Raw genomic sequence first — 18,953 nt, 5'->3', positions numbered from 1 at the left:
TAATGGTGAGTTTCTACATCCTTGAAGTTAGAAATACCTAACTTCGAAAATGAGATGTGGGGGCGCCTGGGTGGCTCAGTGGGTTAAAGCCTCTGCCTTCGGCTCGTCATGATCCCAGGGTCCTGGGATCGAGCCCCGCGTCGGACTCTCCACTCGGCGGAGAGCCTGCTTCCTCCTCTCTCTCTCTGCCTGCCTCTCTGCCTACTTGTGATCTCTGTCAAATAAATAAAATAAAATCTTAAAAAAAAAAAAGAAAATGAGATGTGAACACTACTTTATAATTTTTTGCAGCCCCAAATTCAGCACTATGTTAAGTATTATTTAACATGATATGATCAGAATTTTTACTTCTAATGACAGACTATTTAATAAGTACTTGTTAGTGGCTATAGAGTAGTCTGTCTGGTGAAAAAAATATTGGCTTAATTGTATTTAGACATTTATATTGGATAAGGTCTTCTCCCATTCTGGAAGTCTATAATCTTCTATGCATGATGGAAACCAGTCAAGATCAAATCCAGTCTACCCAGAAACTCCTGTCTCTTCAGGAGAAGTACAGAGTTTGCCCATATGTAATCAAATGGATATATCTGATCTTTTTCTCTATCCAAGAATATGAAAAAGGATGGTAAATGCCTCCATCTAGGGATTCCATTTATACTCTACTTGCTGTTGACAAAAGAATGAACACATAAGAGTGCTGAACATTATTTGGAGAATAGATAGGCATATAGGAGTTATACCATTTATGTGTGGTTCCAACTCTCACTAGAAAGTGAAAAACTATGGTAATGTGGGGCGGGCTCTATTTGGTAGGGAGGTTCAGAAAAAGGAAATGTTCACAAAGGAAACAGATTCAGCAACTTACATGGTCCATGCTTAGAACTGTGAAGAATTGGTCTGGGAATTCCATTTCTGCCATGACAGCGTGAGGAACTCTGTTGACATGTTCCTCTGTCAAAACTGGTGAAAATTATATATAAAAATATATAGTAAATGAAAAAAAAATTGTTCAAGAAAATCTACTAAAACTTATTACAAACTGAAATTCTGTAGTATCTGAACCAAACCGTTCCTTGTTCATCCCATCTTAGTGACAAAAATACTCTATACTGGTACAGTCAAGGCTTCCTTACCACTTGTCAGCTCTTGCTCCCAGATAGATGGTCATCCTCCATGGAGGAGCAAGACATCAACATTTCTCATCCTTCCCACACCTGTCTATTGCTCAGGAAAATGCAGCCAATGGATAGATTTTCTTCTGTCTAGCAGCCACAAACAAAATATATACCCTGGATGTGGCACTGGTAAGAATACCGGGGTTCATTTGTCTGCCTTGGATCATGGGAGAGGATTGTGGATCATGCCGAGAGCAAACTGCAACCCCTGACTGAAGCATCTTCCCCCACCTCCCCCCCCCAACCCTGCAGCCAATCTACCAAGCACAGTTCTTAAAAGCAGAGGTGTGACTCAGAGGGAAGCATGTTAATACCCCTAACTGCAGTACTAGATCTGTGGCTCAGGATTTTGTCCAGGGGGAGAAGCAGGCCACAGACAAGAGAGCTCTATATCCCTCTCCAAAGGAAATTACTTCATTTGTAATGATGGAAAAGTTTAAGCCTAAGGGCATTCTCAAAAACAGGGACATTTTGGTAGAAGACTATTAGGAAAAGACTGAAAGTGCTCACTGGAGGTGAGTATTTGATTTTCACAGGCAGTATATACATTTTTTTTTTAACTTTTCTCTTAACCATTCTGAATATCAACTGTATAAAATAATGTACTTTTGGGCCTATTACATATAAAAGTATAATATTTCCATTAATAATGTAAAGGAGATAGGTAAAAGCAAAGCCAAATTGGGCTAAGTAAATGAATATTAATGGTACTTCAGATCCACAATATCAAATCAAAACAAACAGTAAATAAAGGGCACCTGGCTGGCTCAGCAGGCATAGCATGTGACTTTTGATCTTAGGGTTGTGAGTTCCAGCCCCATGTTGGGTGTAGAGTTTACTGAAAATTATACATAAGATTAATGTAACAAAAGCTATAGACATATGCAGGCTTTCTTTTCTTCCCATACTTTTTTTTTAAAAAAAAGATTTTATTTATTTGACAGATCACAAGTAGGCAGAGAGACAGGCAGAGAGAAAGGAGGAAGCAGGTTTCCTGCTGAACAGGGAGCCCGATGTGGGGCTCGATCCCAGGACTCTGGGATCATGACCTGAGCCCAAGGCAGAGGCTTTAACCCACTGAGCCACCCAGGCGCCCGTGTTCTCATACTTTTTAAAAAAATTTAAATTAAAAAAAATTTAAATTCAATTAACATGTATTATTGGTTTCAGAGGTACAGGCCTGTCTGTCTTCATCAGTCTTATATAATACCCAGTGTTCATTACATCACATACCCTCTTAAGTGTCCATCGCCTAGTTATCCCATCCTTCCACCCCACCCCTCCACTTCCAGCAACCCTCAGATTGTTTCCTATGATTAAGAGTCTCTTATGGTTTGTCGCCCTCTCTGGTTTTGTCTTGTTTCATTTTTTCCTCTCTTCCCCATGATCCTGTTTCATTTCCTAATTTCCACATATCCATGAGATCATACATCTCTGACTTATTCCACTCAGAGTAACACCCTCTAGTCCCATCCACATCATTGCAAATGGCAAGCTTTCTTTTTTTGATGGCTGTGTAATATTCCATTGTATATATATACCACATCTTCTTTATCCATTCATTTGTCAGTGGACATCTGGACTCTTTCCAGAGTTTGGCTGTTGTGGATACTGCTGCTATTAGCATTGGGATGCAGGTCCCCCTCAGATCATTACCTTTGTATCTTTACAGTAAGTACCCAGTAGTGCGATTGCTGGGTCGTAGGGTAGCTCCATTTTCACCTTTTTGAGGAACCTTCATGCTGTTTTCCAGAGTGGCTGCAGAAACTTGCATTCCCACCAACAGTGCAGGGGGATTCCCCTTTTTGCTCACATACTTTATTTATTTATTTAAAGATTTTATTTATTTGACAGAGAGGGAACACAAGCAGAGGGAGTGGGAAAGAGAGAAGCAGGCTTCCCACTGAGCAGGCAGCCCGACGCGGGGTTTCCATCCCAGGACCCCGGGATCATGACCTGAGCCGAAGGCAGATGCATAACTACTGAGCCACCTAGGTGCCCCTGTTAACATACTTTTTAAAAGACAAGTACCACTTCCCTGTCTCATTGGATTTTATATGGGAAGCTGTTTCTCATTAGATGTATACATTAAGCTCTGGATCAACCACTAAAAACAGGTGCAAATCATGTATCTCATAAGGAGTTAAATACCCAAAATACATAAATGACTCCTCAATTCAGTATTAAAAAAAGACACAATCCAGGTAAAAATGGGCAGAGTATCTGAATAGACACTTTCCCCAAAAATACAAATTGTAAACAAATACATGAAAAGGTGCCGCATATCATTAATCATCAGAAAAATGCAATTCAGAACCACAACGAGATACTGCCTTATACCTGTTAGAATGGCTGTTATCAGAAAGACAATGAATAACAAGTGTTGGTGAGATGTGAAGAAATGGGAGCCTCCTGCACTGTTGGGAATGTAAACTGGTGCAGCTGCTATGGAAAACACTATGGAGGTTCCTCAAAAAATTAAAAATAGAACCACCACGTGATCTATGCAATTCTACCTCTGGATATTTATCTGAAGGAAATGAAAACTCTCGAAAAATTTCTGCACCCCCTGTGTTCATTGCAGCATTATGGACAACACACAGGCATGGAAGCAAACTAAATGTTCACTGATGCATGAATGGTTAAAGAATATTTGACGAGTACACAGAATAGAGTAGTATTCTGCCATAAAAAGTAAGGAAATCATGCCATTTGCAATTGGTTAGCCTTGAGGGTATTATGCTACCTGAAATAAGTCAGAGAAAGGAAAATACTCAATCTCACTTATATCTGGAATTAAGATTTAAAAAACAACACAACTTCACAGATACAACATAGTGGTGGTTTCCAGGGTTGGGGGTGGGGGGAAAGGGGATGTGGGTGGGCAAAATGGATGAATATGGTCAAGGAATGTACAAATTTCCAAGTATAAAAGTCAGTCAAGGGGATGTTAATGTATAGCATAGCAATTACACTTGATGCTGTATTGTATGTTTGAAAGTGGCTAAGATAGTGAAGCTTTAATGTTACCAGGAGAATAAAAAGTTCTCAGAAGAAGGTGATGGATGTTAATGGAATTTATTTTGGTAATCACTTTGCAATATATGCATATATTAAATCATGTTGTACACCTAAAACTAATGCATTACATGTCAATTATATCTCAATAAAGCTAAGAGAAATAAAGAACAACAGTGAAGGCACCTGAAAGGCAAATATATAATCCAATAATATTGTATTTTGTGTTTGTTCCTTTTTTCCAATGTCTTTAAAGACCTGCATAATATATAATTATAAACCTATTTAAAGGGCACACAATGGAAACTCTTTATCTCTCCATCCATTTTGAATGTCAGTCTTGCTGGATAAAGTATTCTTGGCTGCATGTTCTTCTCATTTAGTGCCCTGAATATATCTTGCCAGCCTCTTCTGGCTTGCCAGGTCTCTGTGGACAGGTCTGACGTTATTCTGATGGGCTTCCCTCTGTAAGTAAGGAGCCTCTTTGCCCTGGCGGCTTTCAAGAGATTATACCTACAATTATAATTTCTCAATTTGACTATCAGGTGTCGTGATGTTTTTTTGGAGTGTATGATCTTGGGTGGAGACCATTCAGCCTCTAGTACATGAACGCTTGTTTCATTCGCGAGATTCGGAAAATTTTCATGAAGGACTTGTTCCACGATATCTTCTAGACTTCTTTCTTTCTCCTCCCCTTCAGGAATTCCAATAATTCTGACGTTGGAACGCTTCATGCCATCATTTATTTCCCTGATTCTGCTTTCGTGGGATCTAAGCTGTTTGTTCCAGGCTTCCTCCTGATCCTTTCTCTCTATCTGTTTGTCTTCCAGATCACTAATTCTATCTTCTGTCTCAGTTACCCTAGCTTTGAGAGAGTTTAGATTGGATTGGAACTCATTGAGAGCATTGTGGACCTCCTCCCTGGTAGCTTTAAGCTCCGCCCTAACATTGTGAACATCCTGTCTGGTCGCTTTCAGTTCAGCCCTAATCAATTCTGTTTGGTCATCCATGGCTTTCTCCAACCTAGCTATTGCCTGGATAATTGTTAGCCTGAATTCTCTTTCTGACATATTGTCTATGTTGATAGCCGTTAGCTCTGTTGCAGAAGGTCCATCCTCTGTATTTTTCTGGGACTTCATCAAAATCAAAAGCTTCTGCACAGCAAAGGAAACAGTCAAAAAAACAAAGAGGCAACCCACGGAATGGGAGAAAATATTTGCAAATGACAGTACAGACAAAAGGTTGATATCCAGGATCTATAATGAACTCCTCAAACTCAACCCACACAAAACAGACAAACACATCAAAAAATGGGCAGAAGATATGAACAGACACTTCTCCAATCAAGACATACAAATGGCTATCAGACACATGAAAAAATGCTCATCATCATTAGCCCTCAGGGAGATTCAAATTAAAACCACATTGAGATATCACCTTACACCAGTTAGAATGGCCAAAATTAACAGAACAGGAAACAACATGTGTTGGAGAGGATGTGGAGAAAGGGGAACCCTCTTACACTGTTGGTGGGAATGCAAGTTGGTGCAGCCTCTTTGGAGAACAGTGTGGAGATTCCTCAAGAAATTAAAAATAGAGCTTCCCTATGACCCTGCAATTGAGTATGAAAAGCATGAAACACAAAAGCTGTAAAATAAGTATATCTATAAAACTCAGTCAATGGATTTATAAAATAAAAGAATATAAAACATTACATCGTATACCTAAAATGTCAGGATAGGAAGGAGTAAATAGATTCAAACTTAAGTGATAATCAACTTTAGATAGACTTCTTTTTGCAGAAGATGTTATGTACAAACCAAATGACTAATGACAAATCAAAAACTAGTAATAGATAGGCAAAGAATAAAGAGAAAGGAACCTAAGTATATCATTAAAGAAAGCCAGCAAACCATGAAAGAGAGCAAGAGAAGGATCAGAGAAAACCTACAAAAATAACCACAAAACAAGTAACAAAATAGCAACATATACATATCTATCAGTAATTACTTTGAATGTAAATGGAGTAAATGCTCCAATCAAAAGACAGAGGGTAATGGAATTTTTTTTAAAAAGGCCCATTTATATGCCTACAAGACTCATTTTATTTTTTATAAAGATTTTATTTATTTATCTGACAGAGCAAGAGATCACAAGTAGAAGAGAAGCAGGCAGGCAGAGAGAGAGAGGGGGGAAGCAGCCGCCCTGCTGAGCAGAGAGCCCAATGCAGGGCTCAATCCCAGGACCCTGAGATCATGACCTGAGCTGAAGGCAGAGGCTTAACCCACTGAGCCACCCAGGCACCCCAAGACTCATTTCAGACCGAAAGTCACCTGCAGATTGAAAGTGAGGGTATGGAGAAATATTTATCATGTAAATGGATGTCAACAGAAAGCTGAGGTAGAAATACATCAGGCAAAACAGACTTTAAAATAAAGACTGCAACAAGAGACAAAGAAGGACACTATATAACAATAAAAGGAACCATGCAGCAAGAGGATACAATAACTATAAATATGCACCCAACATGTTAGCATCCAAATACATAAAACAGCTAAAAACAAACATAAAGGAACGGATAGTAATACATTAATAGTAGGGAACTTGAACACCCCATTTCGTCAATGGACAGATCATCCAAACAGAAAATCAAAAAGGAAACACAGCTTTGAATAATACCCTGGATAGAGGATGGTTGTAACAGAAATGTTCAGAACATACCATCCTGAAACACCAGAATACACATTCTTTTCAAGTGCTCACGGTACAATCTCCAGAACAGATTACATATTAGGACACAAAACATGTTTCAACAAATTCACAAAAACTGAAGTCATACCATGCATCTTTTCTGACCACAAAACTATGAAACTGGAAATCAACCACAAGAAAAAAATCAGGAAAAAGCACAAACACACGGAGGCTAAATAAGATGCTACTGAACAATGGATGGGTCAAGCAAAAAACCAAAGAAGAAATCAAAATTATATAGGAATAAATGAAAATAAAAATAAAATGGTCCAAAATTTGGGGGATTCAGGAAAAGCAGTTTTAAGAGGGAAGTTTAATGCAATACAAGCATACCTTGAGAAATAAGAAAAATCCCAAATAATAACCTAACCTTACATCGAAAGGAGCTAGAAAAAGAACAAACAAAATCCAAAACCCACAGAAGGAAAGAATAATGAAGAAATGAAGATTAGGGAAGAAATGAGTGATCTAGAAACTAAAATCAGAAACAAAACCAAAAGAACAGATTAGTGAAACCAGTAGCTGTTTCTTTGAAAAGATCAATAAAATTGATAAGCCTCTAGGAAGAATCATCCCAAAAAGGGGACTCAAAAAGAAAAGAAAAAAAAATAAATAAAAACAGAAATAAGAGAAATAACGACCCATGGCACAGAAATATAAACAATTGTAACAGAATATTATGAAAAATTATATGCCAATGAATTGGATAACCTACAAGAAATGGATAAATTCCTAGAAATATATAACCTATCAAAACTGAAGCAGGAAGAAATAGAAAATCTGAACAAAACAATTGCTAGCAAAGAAATTGGCTCAGGAATGCCAAAAAACCTCCCAACAAACAGAAGTCCAGGACCAGATGGCTTCATAGCAAATTTGACCAAACATTTAGGGAAGAGTTAATAAGCTTCTCAAACTATTTCAAAACATGGACAAGGAAGGAAAACATCCAAATTCTTTCTATGAGGCCAGCATTACCCTGATACCAAAACCAAACAGACACCACAATAAAACAGGACTATAGGCCAATTATCTCTGATGAACGTACATGCAAAAATCATCAACAAAATATTAATAAACCAACTCCAACAATACATTACAAATAATTCACCATGATGAAGGGGGATTTATTCCTGGGCTGCAAAGGTGGTTCCGTATTTGCAAATCAATCAGTGTGGTATATCACATCAATAAGAGAAAGAATAAAAACCATATGATCATTTCAACAGATGCAAAAAAAGCACCTGACAAAGTACAATATCCACTCGTGATAACCTTCCACAAACTAGGTTTAGGAAAAATACTTCAACATAATAAAGGCCATGAAAAACCTACAGCTAACATCACACTCCGTAGGGAAAAACTGAAAGCCTTTCTAAGATCAGAAACAAGAAAATGATGTCCACTCTCACCACTTTTATTCAATATAGTACAGAAGGCTTAGCCATAGAAATCAGACAAAGGAATAAAAAGCATCCAAATCAGTAAGGAAAAGAGTATAACTTTACTATTTGCAGATGACATGATACTATATATAGAAAACCCTAAAGACTCCACCAAAAAACTACCAGAACTGAAAATGAATTCAGTGAAGTTGCAGGATACAAAATCAATGGACAGAAATCTGCTGCTTTTCTCTACACTCAGAAGAAAAAGAAATTTTAAAAATAATTCTATTTATAACTGCAGTGAAAAGAAAAATACTAGTAATAAACTTAAGTATAGAGGTAAAATACTTGTACTCTGAAAAGTAGAAAACAATGATACAAGAAACTGAAGATGACACGAAGAAATGTAAAGGCATTCCTTGCTCATGATCGAAAAACAATTACTGTTAAAATGTCTATACTACCCAAAGGAATTTACAGATTTAATGCAATCCCTATCCAAAATACCAACAGCATTTTTCACAGAACTAGAACAAACAATCCTAAAATTTGAATGGAAGCACAAAAGACCCCAAAGAGCCAAAGTAATCTTGAAAAAGAACAACAGACTGGAAGTATCTCAATTCCAGACTTCAAGTTATATCATAAAGCTATAGTATTCAAAACAGTATGGTCTTGCTTAAAAACAGACAATGATCAGTGAAACAGAATAGAAAGCCAGAAATAAACCCACAACTATATGATCAGTTAATCTTCGACAAGAGAAAAGAGACTATCCAATGAGACAAAGATAGTCTCTTCAACAAATGGTGTTGGGAAAACTGGACAGCAACATGCGAATGAAAGAAACTGGGCCACTTCTTACACCATACAAAATATAAACTCAAAATGGATTAAAGACCTAGATGTGAAACCTGAAACCATAAAAATCCTAGAAAAGAGTATAAGCGATAATTTCTCTGACGTGTGCTGTAGCAACATTTTTCTAGGATCGAATGCCTCTCCTGAGGCATATAATCCATCATAATAGAAATATGTCTCTTGAGGCATAAACTCCATCAAAATAAAAAGCTTCGGCACAGCAAATGAAATAATCAACAAAAGTAAAAGGTAATTGAATGGGAGAAGATATTTGCAAATGACATATGTATAAAAGGTTAGTATCCCAAATATATAAAGAACTTACATAGCTCAATACCCAAAAAATAAATAATCCAATTAAAAAACAGCAGAAGACATGAACAGACATTTCTCCAAAGACTTACAGATGGCCTACAGACACATGAAAGGATGCTCAACATCACTGACAATCAGGGAAATGTAAATCCAATGAATTATAATGGGATATCAACTCATACTAGGCAGAATAGCTAAAATCAAAAACAGAGTAAGTGTTGGTGAGGATGAGGAGAAAAAAGAATCCTTTCTCTTGCACTGGGAGTGCAGACTGGTGCAGCCACTGTGGAAAACCATATGGAGGTTCCTCAAAAGATTAAAACTAGTGATAAAGGGTGCCTGGGTAGCTCAGTAGGTTAAGCCTCTGCCTTCAGCTCAAGTCATGATCTCAGGGTCCTGGATGGAGTCTCGCATCAGGCTCTCTGCTCAGCAGGAAGCCTGCTTCCCCCGCAACTCCTCTGCCTGCCTCTCTTTCTACTTGTGATCTCTATCAAATAAAAACACTAATTCAAAGGGATCCATGCACCCTGATGTTTTCTCCAACAGTATTTATAATAGCCAAATTATGGAAACATTCATCAATAGATGAATGGATAAAGAAATAAGAGAAAGACAATTACTGTATGATTTCACTCATATGATTTCATTCATTTACTGTATAATTTCACTCATATTTAAGAAACAAATGAGCAAAGGAATAAAAAAAAAAGATTAAGAGACAAATCAAGAAACAGACTCCTTACTACAGAGAACAAACTTATGGTTACCAGAGGGGAGGTGGGAGGGAGGGGATGGGTGAAATAGGTGATGGGCATTAAAAAGTACCACTTGCCATGATGAGCACTGAGCAATGTACAAAATTGCTGAATCACTATATTGTACACACTCTTTGTTTTTTTCACTGTTGCCTTTGCTGTGCAGAAGCTTTTGATTTTGATGAAGTCCCAAAAGTTTATTTTCGCTTTTGTTTCCTTTGCCTTTGGAGACATATCTTGAAAGAAGTTGCTGTGGCTGATATTGAAGAGATTACTGCCTATGTTCTCCTCTAGGATTCTGATGGATTCCTGTCTCACGTTGAGGTCTTTTATCCATTTTGAGTTTATCTTTGTGTACGGTGTAAGAGAATGGTCGAGTTTCATTCTTCTACATATAGCTGTCCAGTTTTCCCAGCACCATTTATTGAAGAGACTGTCTTTTTTCCCAGTGTATATTTTTTCCTGTTTTGTCGAAGATTAATTGACCATAGAGTTGAGGGTCCATATCTGGGCTCTCTACTCTGTTCCACTGGTCTGTGTGTCTGTTTTTCCAATGAAGACATACAAATGGCTATCAGACACATGAAAAAATGTTCATCATCACTAGCCCTCAGGGAGATTCAAATTAAAACCACATTGAGATATCACCTTACACCAGTTAGAATGGCCAAAATTAACAAAACAGGAAACAACATGTGTTGGAGAGGATGTGGAGAAAGGGGAACCCTCTTACACTGTTGGTAGGAATGCAAGTTGGTGTAGCCTCTTTGGAGAACAGTGTGGAGATTCCTCAAGAAATTAAAAATAGAATTTCCCTATGACCCTGCCCTTGCACTATTGGGTATTTACCCCAAAGATACAGATGTAGTGAAAAGAAGGGCCATCTGTACCCCAATGTTTATAGCAGCAATGGCCACGGTCGCCAAACTGTGGAAAGAACCAAGATTCCCTTCAACGGACGAATGGATAAGGAAAATGTGGTCCATATACACTATAGAGTATTATGCCTCCATCAGAAAGGATGAATACCCAACTTTTGTAGCAACATGGACGGAACTGGAGGAGATTATGCTGAGTGAAATAAGTCAAGCAGAGAGAGTCAATTATCATATGGTTTCACTTGTTTGTGGAGCATAACAAATAGCATGGAGGACATGGGGAGTTAGAGAGGAGAAGGGAGTTGGGAGAAATTGGAAGGGGAGGTGAATCATGAGAGACTATGGACTCTGAAAAACAATCTGAGGGGTTTGATGTGGCGGGGGGGTGGGAGGTTGGGGGTACCAGGTGGTGGGTATTATTGAGGGCATGGATCACATGGAGCACTGGGTGGGGTGAAAAAATAATGAATACTGTTATGCTGAAAATAAATAAATTTAATTTTTTTTAAAAAGTGTGTTTCCCGTTTGGGGTATATACAATCTACGATCTGCAGTGATCAAGACACCCACTTCATTGGACAAATCATACAAGCCTTAACAAAGACCTTATAAACTTCTTGAAATCCTCTCAGTATATAACCTTCTGCTAATCCTTTATTGTCTCATGCTAGTATGACCAGCTACTCTAATGTCTCTAATGTCTTATCATCTATAGGTAAAGAAACCTTCCTGGATCCCAGTTCAAAGGGTATGGTTTGTCAGTACAGAGCCTGGTAATTGGGTGTTCTCCAACAATCACCAGAAAAAGACAACCCGTGAGCCAGTTGTAAAGAGGGCGTTACTTACCAAGTGCTCCTAACTGCTAACACTGCTGCAAAACTAGAAGGTATGGAGCCTTGGGTATACATCACACAACTAAAGAAGGTTCCACATGACACTTGATGGCATACAGATGCTGGAGGTTTATAAATCAAATTGACAAGGAAGAGAAGTAGCTGACATCAAGGTAGACTACTTTCACCCACAACTACAGATCAAGACTTCATACTTTAACTACATATGAAACCCTTTCTCCTTCTATTCCTTTACTTTCCTTTGGTATTGGCCTAGAAAGAGAACACCCTCTTCTTTATCTCCCAGGCCATTACTGGGGGCAGAAGGGGTAACCTTTGGAATTTAGAACCTTTTATTTCAGGTGAGGAGAAAATCTGTGCCCCTAACTTTCCATAAGTAAAATAAGACATCTGAATTTCCATCATCAAGTTATAAAGGATCTACAAGGAGGCATTCATGATTCAAGATTCACTTGTTTTGGCAGGTTCCTATCCTTAGTGGTTAGGGACTGATAAAAATGAAGCTAACGTCTTAGTTCTTGAGATTTTTTCAGAATCTGCTGCTAACGCAGTAACTGTCCGAAAAAAATCTTTAGACTCTCGAGAAAAAAGTTTTTGTGTGTGTGTGTGTGTGTGTGTATTTTTTTTTGAGGGGGAGGCGGGCAGCAAAGCAAGATTTATTGAGGGATAGCAAAGTGATAGTACAAAGCTCCCAAAGAGGAAGGGGACCTGAGAGGGCTGGCCTAGACAAAGTTGTTCTTGCTAACGGCATAACTCTCAATTATCTTTTAGATGAGCAAGGAGGTATCTGTGCTGTGTACACCACCATCTGCTCTACCTGGATTAACACTCCTGGGGAAGTAGAAAATCAATTACATAAGATCACCAAAAAAGCCACTTAAAAAGATGATGCCTTCCGCAGGAGTTTATTTTGTTGTTTTTTTTTTAATATTTTATTTATTTATCTGACAGACAGAGATCACAAGTAGGCAGAGAGACAGGCAGAGAGAGAGGAGGAAGCAGGCTCTCCGTGGAGCAGAGAGCCCGATGCGGGGCTCAATCCCAGGACCCTGGGATCATGACCTGAGCCCAAGGCAGAGGCTTTAACCCACTAAACCACCCAGGCACCCCTCCACAGGAGTTTTTCTTTAACTTACTTGAGTTTGATTTGTCTGGGTCTTGGGGATCATGGCTTCAAAGTGCACCCCTAACATTGAGAATTATCCCACTTACAGTCATCATAATAATCTCCTTGATGCTTTATATTCTCTCAAAAGCATTAGGTGCACGTTTGCAGCCACTAACCACTAACCAAATGATCTAAGACTGGAAAATCAGGAAGGAAAAAAGAGGATGACTGACTTAAAAACTGTGAACCTAAAGTTGTAACCTATGAATATCAGAGATAAAGCCAAAAGTCAGGAACTGTGAATGTGGCGCAAAGAATCACCAAAAGCGGCAAGAACTAACAAATGGTAGCGAATTGTACTAATGTGTTAAATTCTGATCTCTCAGTTAAGCTGATCAAAGGAGAGGAATTGTTAAAAAGAAAGCCACAGACCCAAAATAGCATCACTTAGGTTGGGCCCTAAGTCAGTAAACTGAGACTTAATACCTAACCTAACTGCAATTTCAACCCCCAAGGAATGTAACCTTTAACCAGTCAACATGGAATTTTCTAGTCAAAACTATGAAATTTATTGATGGACCCTGTCAGCTCTTTTTAGGAGGTTAATCCTGCTTAAACAATGCATTAAAGAATTTTTAATGCCCTCTCTGCCTTTTAAAACCTTCCTTTTGTTCAGCTCAGTGGAGCGCCCTACTATTTGTTAAATGGGATGCTGCCTGATTCATGAAATCCAATTAGATCTTCAAATTTACTTGAATTTTGGTTCAGTTTTCCTGAATTTTATTAAAAAAAGACTAAGTTAGAAAACGTGTGTGAGGCAAAAATGTGTTTCATACAGAGTGTGTGCTTATACACGCCTTCATTCCTTTATTATTCAATGAGTGATATTTTAGATATATTCTTACAAGATTGCTTACAAATGCAATCTTAGTAAAACTGATTCATATATAATATTAGCAATATGAAGTATTCTTCTTCCTATGGAAATATATTGTATAATATTAATATCATTTTTCCTTTTTAAGACTACATAGTTTTTCTTACCTATATGTTATTATATCACATTTATGGAATGTGATTAACTTAGTTTTTAACTTTCATATATGTTTCATGTAACCCCAAGAAATTAAAAATACTCTGCAAATAAAACAAACCAAAAATAAAAATAAAAAATGTTAGGCATTATATTAAATGATTTTGAATAGAATTTCAAGAGATTTATGGTCCCTGTGAGAACAAAAATAGAATCAATTTGCCTTAGGTTAAGAAGTATTTTGTTTTTTGTTTTTTTTCCCCCCAATTTATTTTTGAGAGAAAGTAAGCGAACAGGAGCTGGGGGAGAGTGGAGAGGAGAAGCAGACTCCCCACTGAGGAGGGAGTCCCATGCTCTCTGGGATCATGACCTGAGCTAAAGGCATTCCCTTAACAGACTGAGCCACCCAGGTGTCCCTAGGTTAAATTCTACTGTAGGACATCAGCAAATGTGATTTTCAAAGACTCTTTTAAATGGTCATCAAGGGGTGCCGGAGTGGCTCAGTCGTTAAGCATCTGCCTTCAGCTCAGGTCATGATCCCAGGGTCCTGGGATTGAGCCCCACATTAGGCTCCCTGCTTGGTGGGAAGTCTGCTTCCCCCTCTCCCACTCTCCATGCTTGTATTCCTGCTCTCGTTGTCTCTGTCAAACAAATAAATAAAACCTTTAAAAATAAGTAAATGCCCATCAAAATTAATTTTATATTTTCACTGTTCTTGATTTATAGAAAATTTACAGTGAATACTTAGAATCTTCACATAACAACAGTTTTGTTGCTTGAGTACAAAGTTTTGTTTCTTGTTAAGTGCAAGACTGTTATTAAGTGCTCTTGGGCTATGCCCAGATTAATGCATCCAATCTTTACAAAAACAGGCATTAATATGATCATTATCTACATTTTACAACATAAAATTATAAAACATAAAGACTAATAACTACTGACCTCCTTGAAATGTGGCTAGAGTGAACAAGGAACTGAATTTTCCATTTTAATTTTTAATTCAAATACAAAAGCAATATAAAATGTTTTTCAATTAAACACAACTTAATTTTTTTGTTTTATTGTTTTGATAAAACTTGTTTTGATATAACTGGGCTCCATAGCTCAGGGGTTAGAGCACTGGTCTTGTTTTGATAAAACTACACTTTACCATAACCATTGAAAATTTAGCATTCAAACTGAGAAGTACTATAACAGTAAAATATGTATCAGACCTTGAAAACTTAGTATGAAGATAGGAATTTAAAATATTTCCACTTATTTATATTATTACATGTTGAAATGATATTTTTAAGTTATATTATCCAACTTAATTTCACCTGTTTCTTTTAACTTTCTCAAATGTGTGCAAAAGAAATTTTTAAATTACACAAGTGGCCTGCATTGTATTTCCATCAGAAGATGCTGCTTCTAACTCAAATACCAATATACCATGCTGCCTCTCGCAGTTTATACCACTTCATGGTCTGAAAGAGAGTCCTACTGCCAAATCTCAAGACATAATAATCACCATTCAAATCTCATGGACTCTCGGGAAAAACTCCCTGCCCTTCTTCACACGAACCTCTCTTCACAAAACTCCAATCATATCCTATTCCTAAAATGTCTTCCTGATTTTGAAAATCAAGTCTATGAATAAAATCTAAGGTTATCTGGTATTTTATTCTACCAAACCACCAGTCTCTTCCTTGACAACACACATTCTAAAATAAGTCCTTAGTTTATCCTTGAAGAGTTCAACTAGTTCTATTTCTGTACCATCCTTTGGAAAGAAAAGAGCACATGGGGAAACTGAATAAACCAACAGCAATGTGAATATTAACTGAGAAGGAAAAAGGCATTTGCAAAGGCACTGGAAGAGAAGGGGACTCATCCCTATGGTCCTGTTATGAATTGGGTAGGAGCAACCTAGGGACCAGGTAAATGGACAGCACACAATTAGGTCTTAACATTTAGAATGATAGCAAATATTTAACGTTCTGTAGAATAAATATACATGACAGAAAAATAAACATGAACTGACCTTGAACAGGCTTTTAAGTGGCAACGCTCTCCTCCACTTCAGGGGGCTTCTCTTGCAGAACTACAGGACCAAGAAGCAACTCTTGAGACCCTGGACAGGCTACATAAGAACACACTGTCCACCATCCGACATAACCCATTACCCATCACACACCCAGATGGAAGTTAAGAGATAACTAGAATACTGCTGACTTTTACCAATATCAGAAAAACAGGTCAACATCACCTGTAACCAGTGCTGGAATCTAAGTTCATAGCAGTTTCTAGGCGGCACAGGTGTGGTTCTGAAACATGTAAATGCCCTCCGGTGTGTGAAAAGAGGTTCGCTCAGGAAGAAATCCTTTCCCTGTGCCCCTCCCCTCGTGTCTTCCCAGAAGTCTGTCTTGAAGTCAAGCGCAAGGCTAAATTCTCATCCCATGACTTCGGATGTACCTTCCTGCTTGGGACTTTCATTCTAGGCATGAAATCAATGACTTCCCCTCTGATGCCTGGTTCTCTACAGCTAGACTAAACTGGCCCTAGGGTGTAAGAACAGAGGAGAATCCAGGGAAACACGTTCCAAGGAACCATGGAACTTAGAGTGGATCCTGGGTGGGCAACACTCACTTCACCAATGTCCCCTCTGTGTTGAGCAACCAGGCTGGGTACTGAGGACAAGGTCATATATATATGTAAAAAAACCTATTTTACACACTCTTACAAGCTCATCAAAACAACAACGACAACAACAAAACTTCAAACTCCTACAGGTTTACACCCACTTCCTTCAAACTGAGTACAACTGAGCTGTCACAGAATCACTCGGTCCCAGTATCGGACACCCACATCACCGGAGGCTATTAACTGATAGTCCCACTAACCCAACTGTCTACCAGTCCTGGCACTTCAGGGCCCGTCACACACTCTCACTCACACGCATGCGCGCGCGTGCTCTACCACCACACAATGAACTCGTCACAGACAATAACACCGTAAACCAACGTCCACCCGGGTTCACGCCGGGGACGAGCCCCCTGGCTCCACCCGCCCCACCCCGCGCCCGCGGAGCTTAGGGCCTCCACACCGAGAGCCGCTCCCACAGCGCAACCTGGGTCAGCTCAACTCACCAGGCATACTCCAATAACCACGATGATACCGGAAGGGGAACCAAAAGTCGAAGTTCATTCGTGTCCCTGGGGCCTGTGGGAAACGTAGTCCAACACTGAAACTGTCCCGGTTTTCGAGCGCAGCCGGGAGGGCAACGGTAGCAAAGTCCGCGCCACCCCCGGGAAAGTCCTGGGAGTTACAGGGTGCGCGGGTCGCTCCTCCTGGGCGAAGGACGGTTGCCACGGACGGCCCTTCAGACGCCGAAGAGCGAGGTGGAGTCCTGGGTTGAACCAGAGCCCCAGCCGAGGAAGAAACTGGAAACCTGGTTGGGGAAATAAGGAAAAGGGAAGCGGAAGCCAGCCGGAGGCGGGGCGAGGAGGAGGATGGAAGAAACCTGTGTCCGGGAGGACCTGGAGAGAAGCGGAATCCCCAATCCCGGAGCGTTGAGAAGGAAAGAATCCGAAACCTGGCGTAGGAGGACCAAGAAGGAATCGGGAATCCGTGCTGAGGGCGATCGGGCCAAGAAAGGCTGAATGGGTACCACAGTTTGGGCGGAAATGGCTGAGACGAGAATGGGGAGACTGTGGAGGTTTCTCTCCCCTCAGGCCTGCATGTTGCGGTACCCCAGGCCCGGGGTCGTGAATCAGAGGGTGAAGAGTTTTCTTGTCGGTTTTGCCCTTTGAGAAAGCCCCAGCACCCAGAATGGCATATGGCACACAACAGAGGCTAAGTATGTGTATTCCTGCCCTGGTGCGGGTTTTATACCATCACTGCCAGGAAGTTCTCTGGTGTCTTTTTCCAGTCAGTCTCACAACAGAAACAGCCAGTTATGAGATACGTCGCCGTAATTTAGTTTTGTCAGTTCTGCAATTACATATGTCTCCTTTTGCATATCCCAGTTTTGTGATATTTATTAATGTGTGGTTCATTCTTTTTATTTATGGACAGCATTCAGTTGTGTAAATATGCCAGTTTGTTTGTTCGTTTTTCTCTTGGTGAACACTTGTTGTATTTCCAGGTTTTATATATTATGAATAAAGCTGGCACGTTTCCATTTCTCCTGGGTAAATACCTAGAAAAAAAAATGCTGGGTAATAGGGTCAGTTTATATTTAGCTTTTTTGAGATTTTATTTATTTGACAGAGAGAGAGATCACAAGCAGGCAGAGAGTCAGGCAGAGAGAGAAGGGGAAGCAGGCTGCCCGCGGAGCAGAGAGCCCCAAGAAGGGCTCCATCTTGGGGCTCGAACCCAGGACTCTGGGATCGAGACTTACTGGAAGGCAGAGGCCTTAACCCACTGAGCCATCCAGGTGCCCATATATTTAGCTTTCTAAGAAGTTGATAAACCTTGCAGAATAACTGTTAGTGACATGTGTTTGAAGCTCATTGTGTCTATGCAGTAAGTGGTTTCAAAGATATGGTATTCTTGTATGGAATTATGAGATGGGCTTAGTAGAGTTATGTAAGGTCCGTGGGATTGTGGTTTTGTGAAGTGGATGAGATAGGAAACTGAAGGTGTCTGTACAAACTCTTATCATGATTTTGTATATTCCACGGTGACTGTGAAATAAGAACTGCACATGGTATTAATGAATAATTGAGAAGCACTGTGTCTAGTCAGATATGTGTCATCTTGATTCTGCTTGTGGAATTACGACTGTTTCTAATTAAGTAAAATAGCAATATAGAGCTATCCAAAGGAAATGA

At 39.3% G+C, this 18,953-nt stretch overlaps 1 protein-coding gene across 2 annotated transcripts in view; it reads right to left on the bottom strand.

Annotated features, from left to right (window-relative positions):
- Positions 1-17,785, bottom strand: part of LOC122911612 (zinc finger protein 260) — an 82,853-nt gene extending 65,068 nt beyond the window's left edge. Inside the window, exons 1-3 of one of the 2 annotated variants that reach the window (XM_044256518.1) lie at positions 17,268-17,785; positions 16,163-16,222; positions 869-963 (exon numbers count right to left, since the gene is read on the bottom strand). In XM_044256518.1, coding sequence (XP_044112453.1) covers positions 869-922 — 54 coding nt within the window. In that variant the 5' untranslated portion in view covers positions 923-963; positions 16,163-16,222; positions 17,268-17,785. The other variant, XM_044256515.1, reaches the window with a different exon arrangement.
- Positions 17,786-18,953: the final 1,168 nt, after the last annotated feature.

This window comes from Neovison vison, chromosome 7 (genome assembly GCF_020171115.1).
Source record: "Neovison vison isolate M4711 chromosome 7, ASM_NN_V1, whole genome shotgun sequence".
NCBI classification, from domain to species: domain Eukaryota; kingdom Metazoa; phylum Chordata; class Mammalia; order Carnivora; family Mustelidae; genus Neogale; species Neogale vison.
The sequence above is the reverse complement of the archived record's forward strand: the minus strand, read 5'-3'. Positions and strand labels throughout refer to the sequence as shown.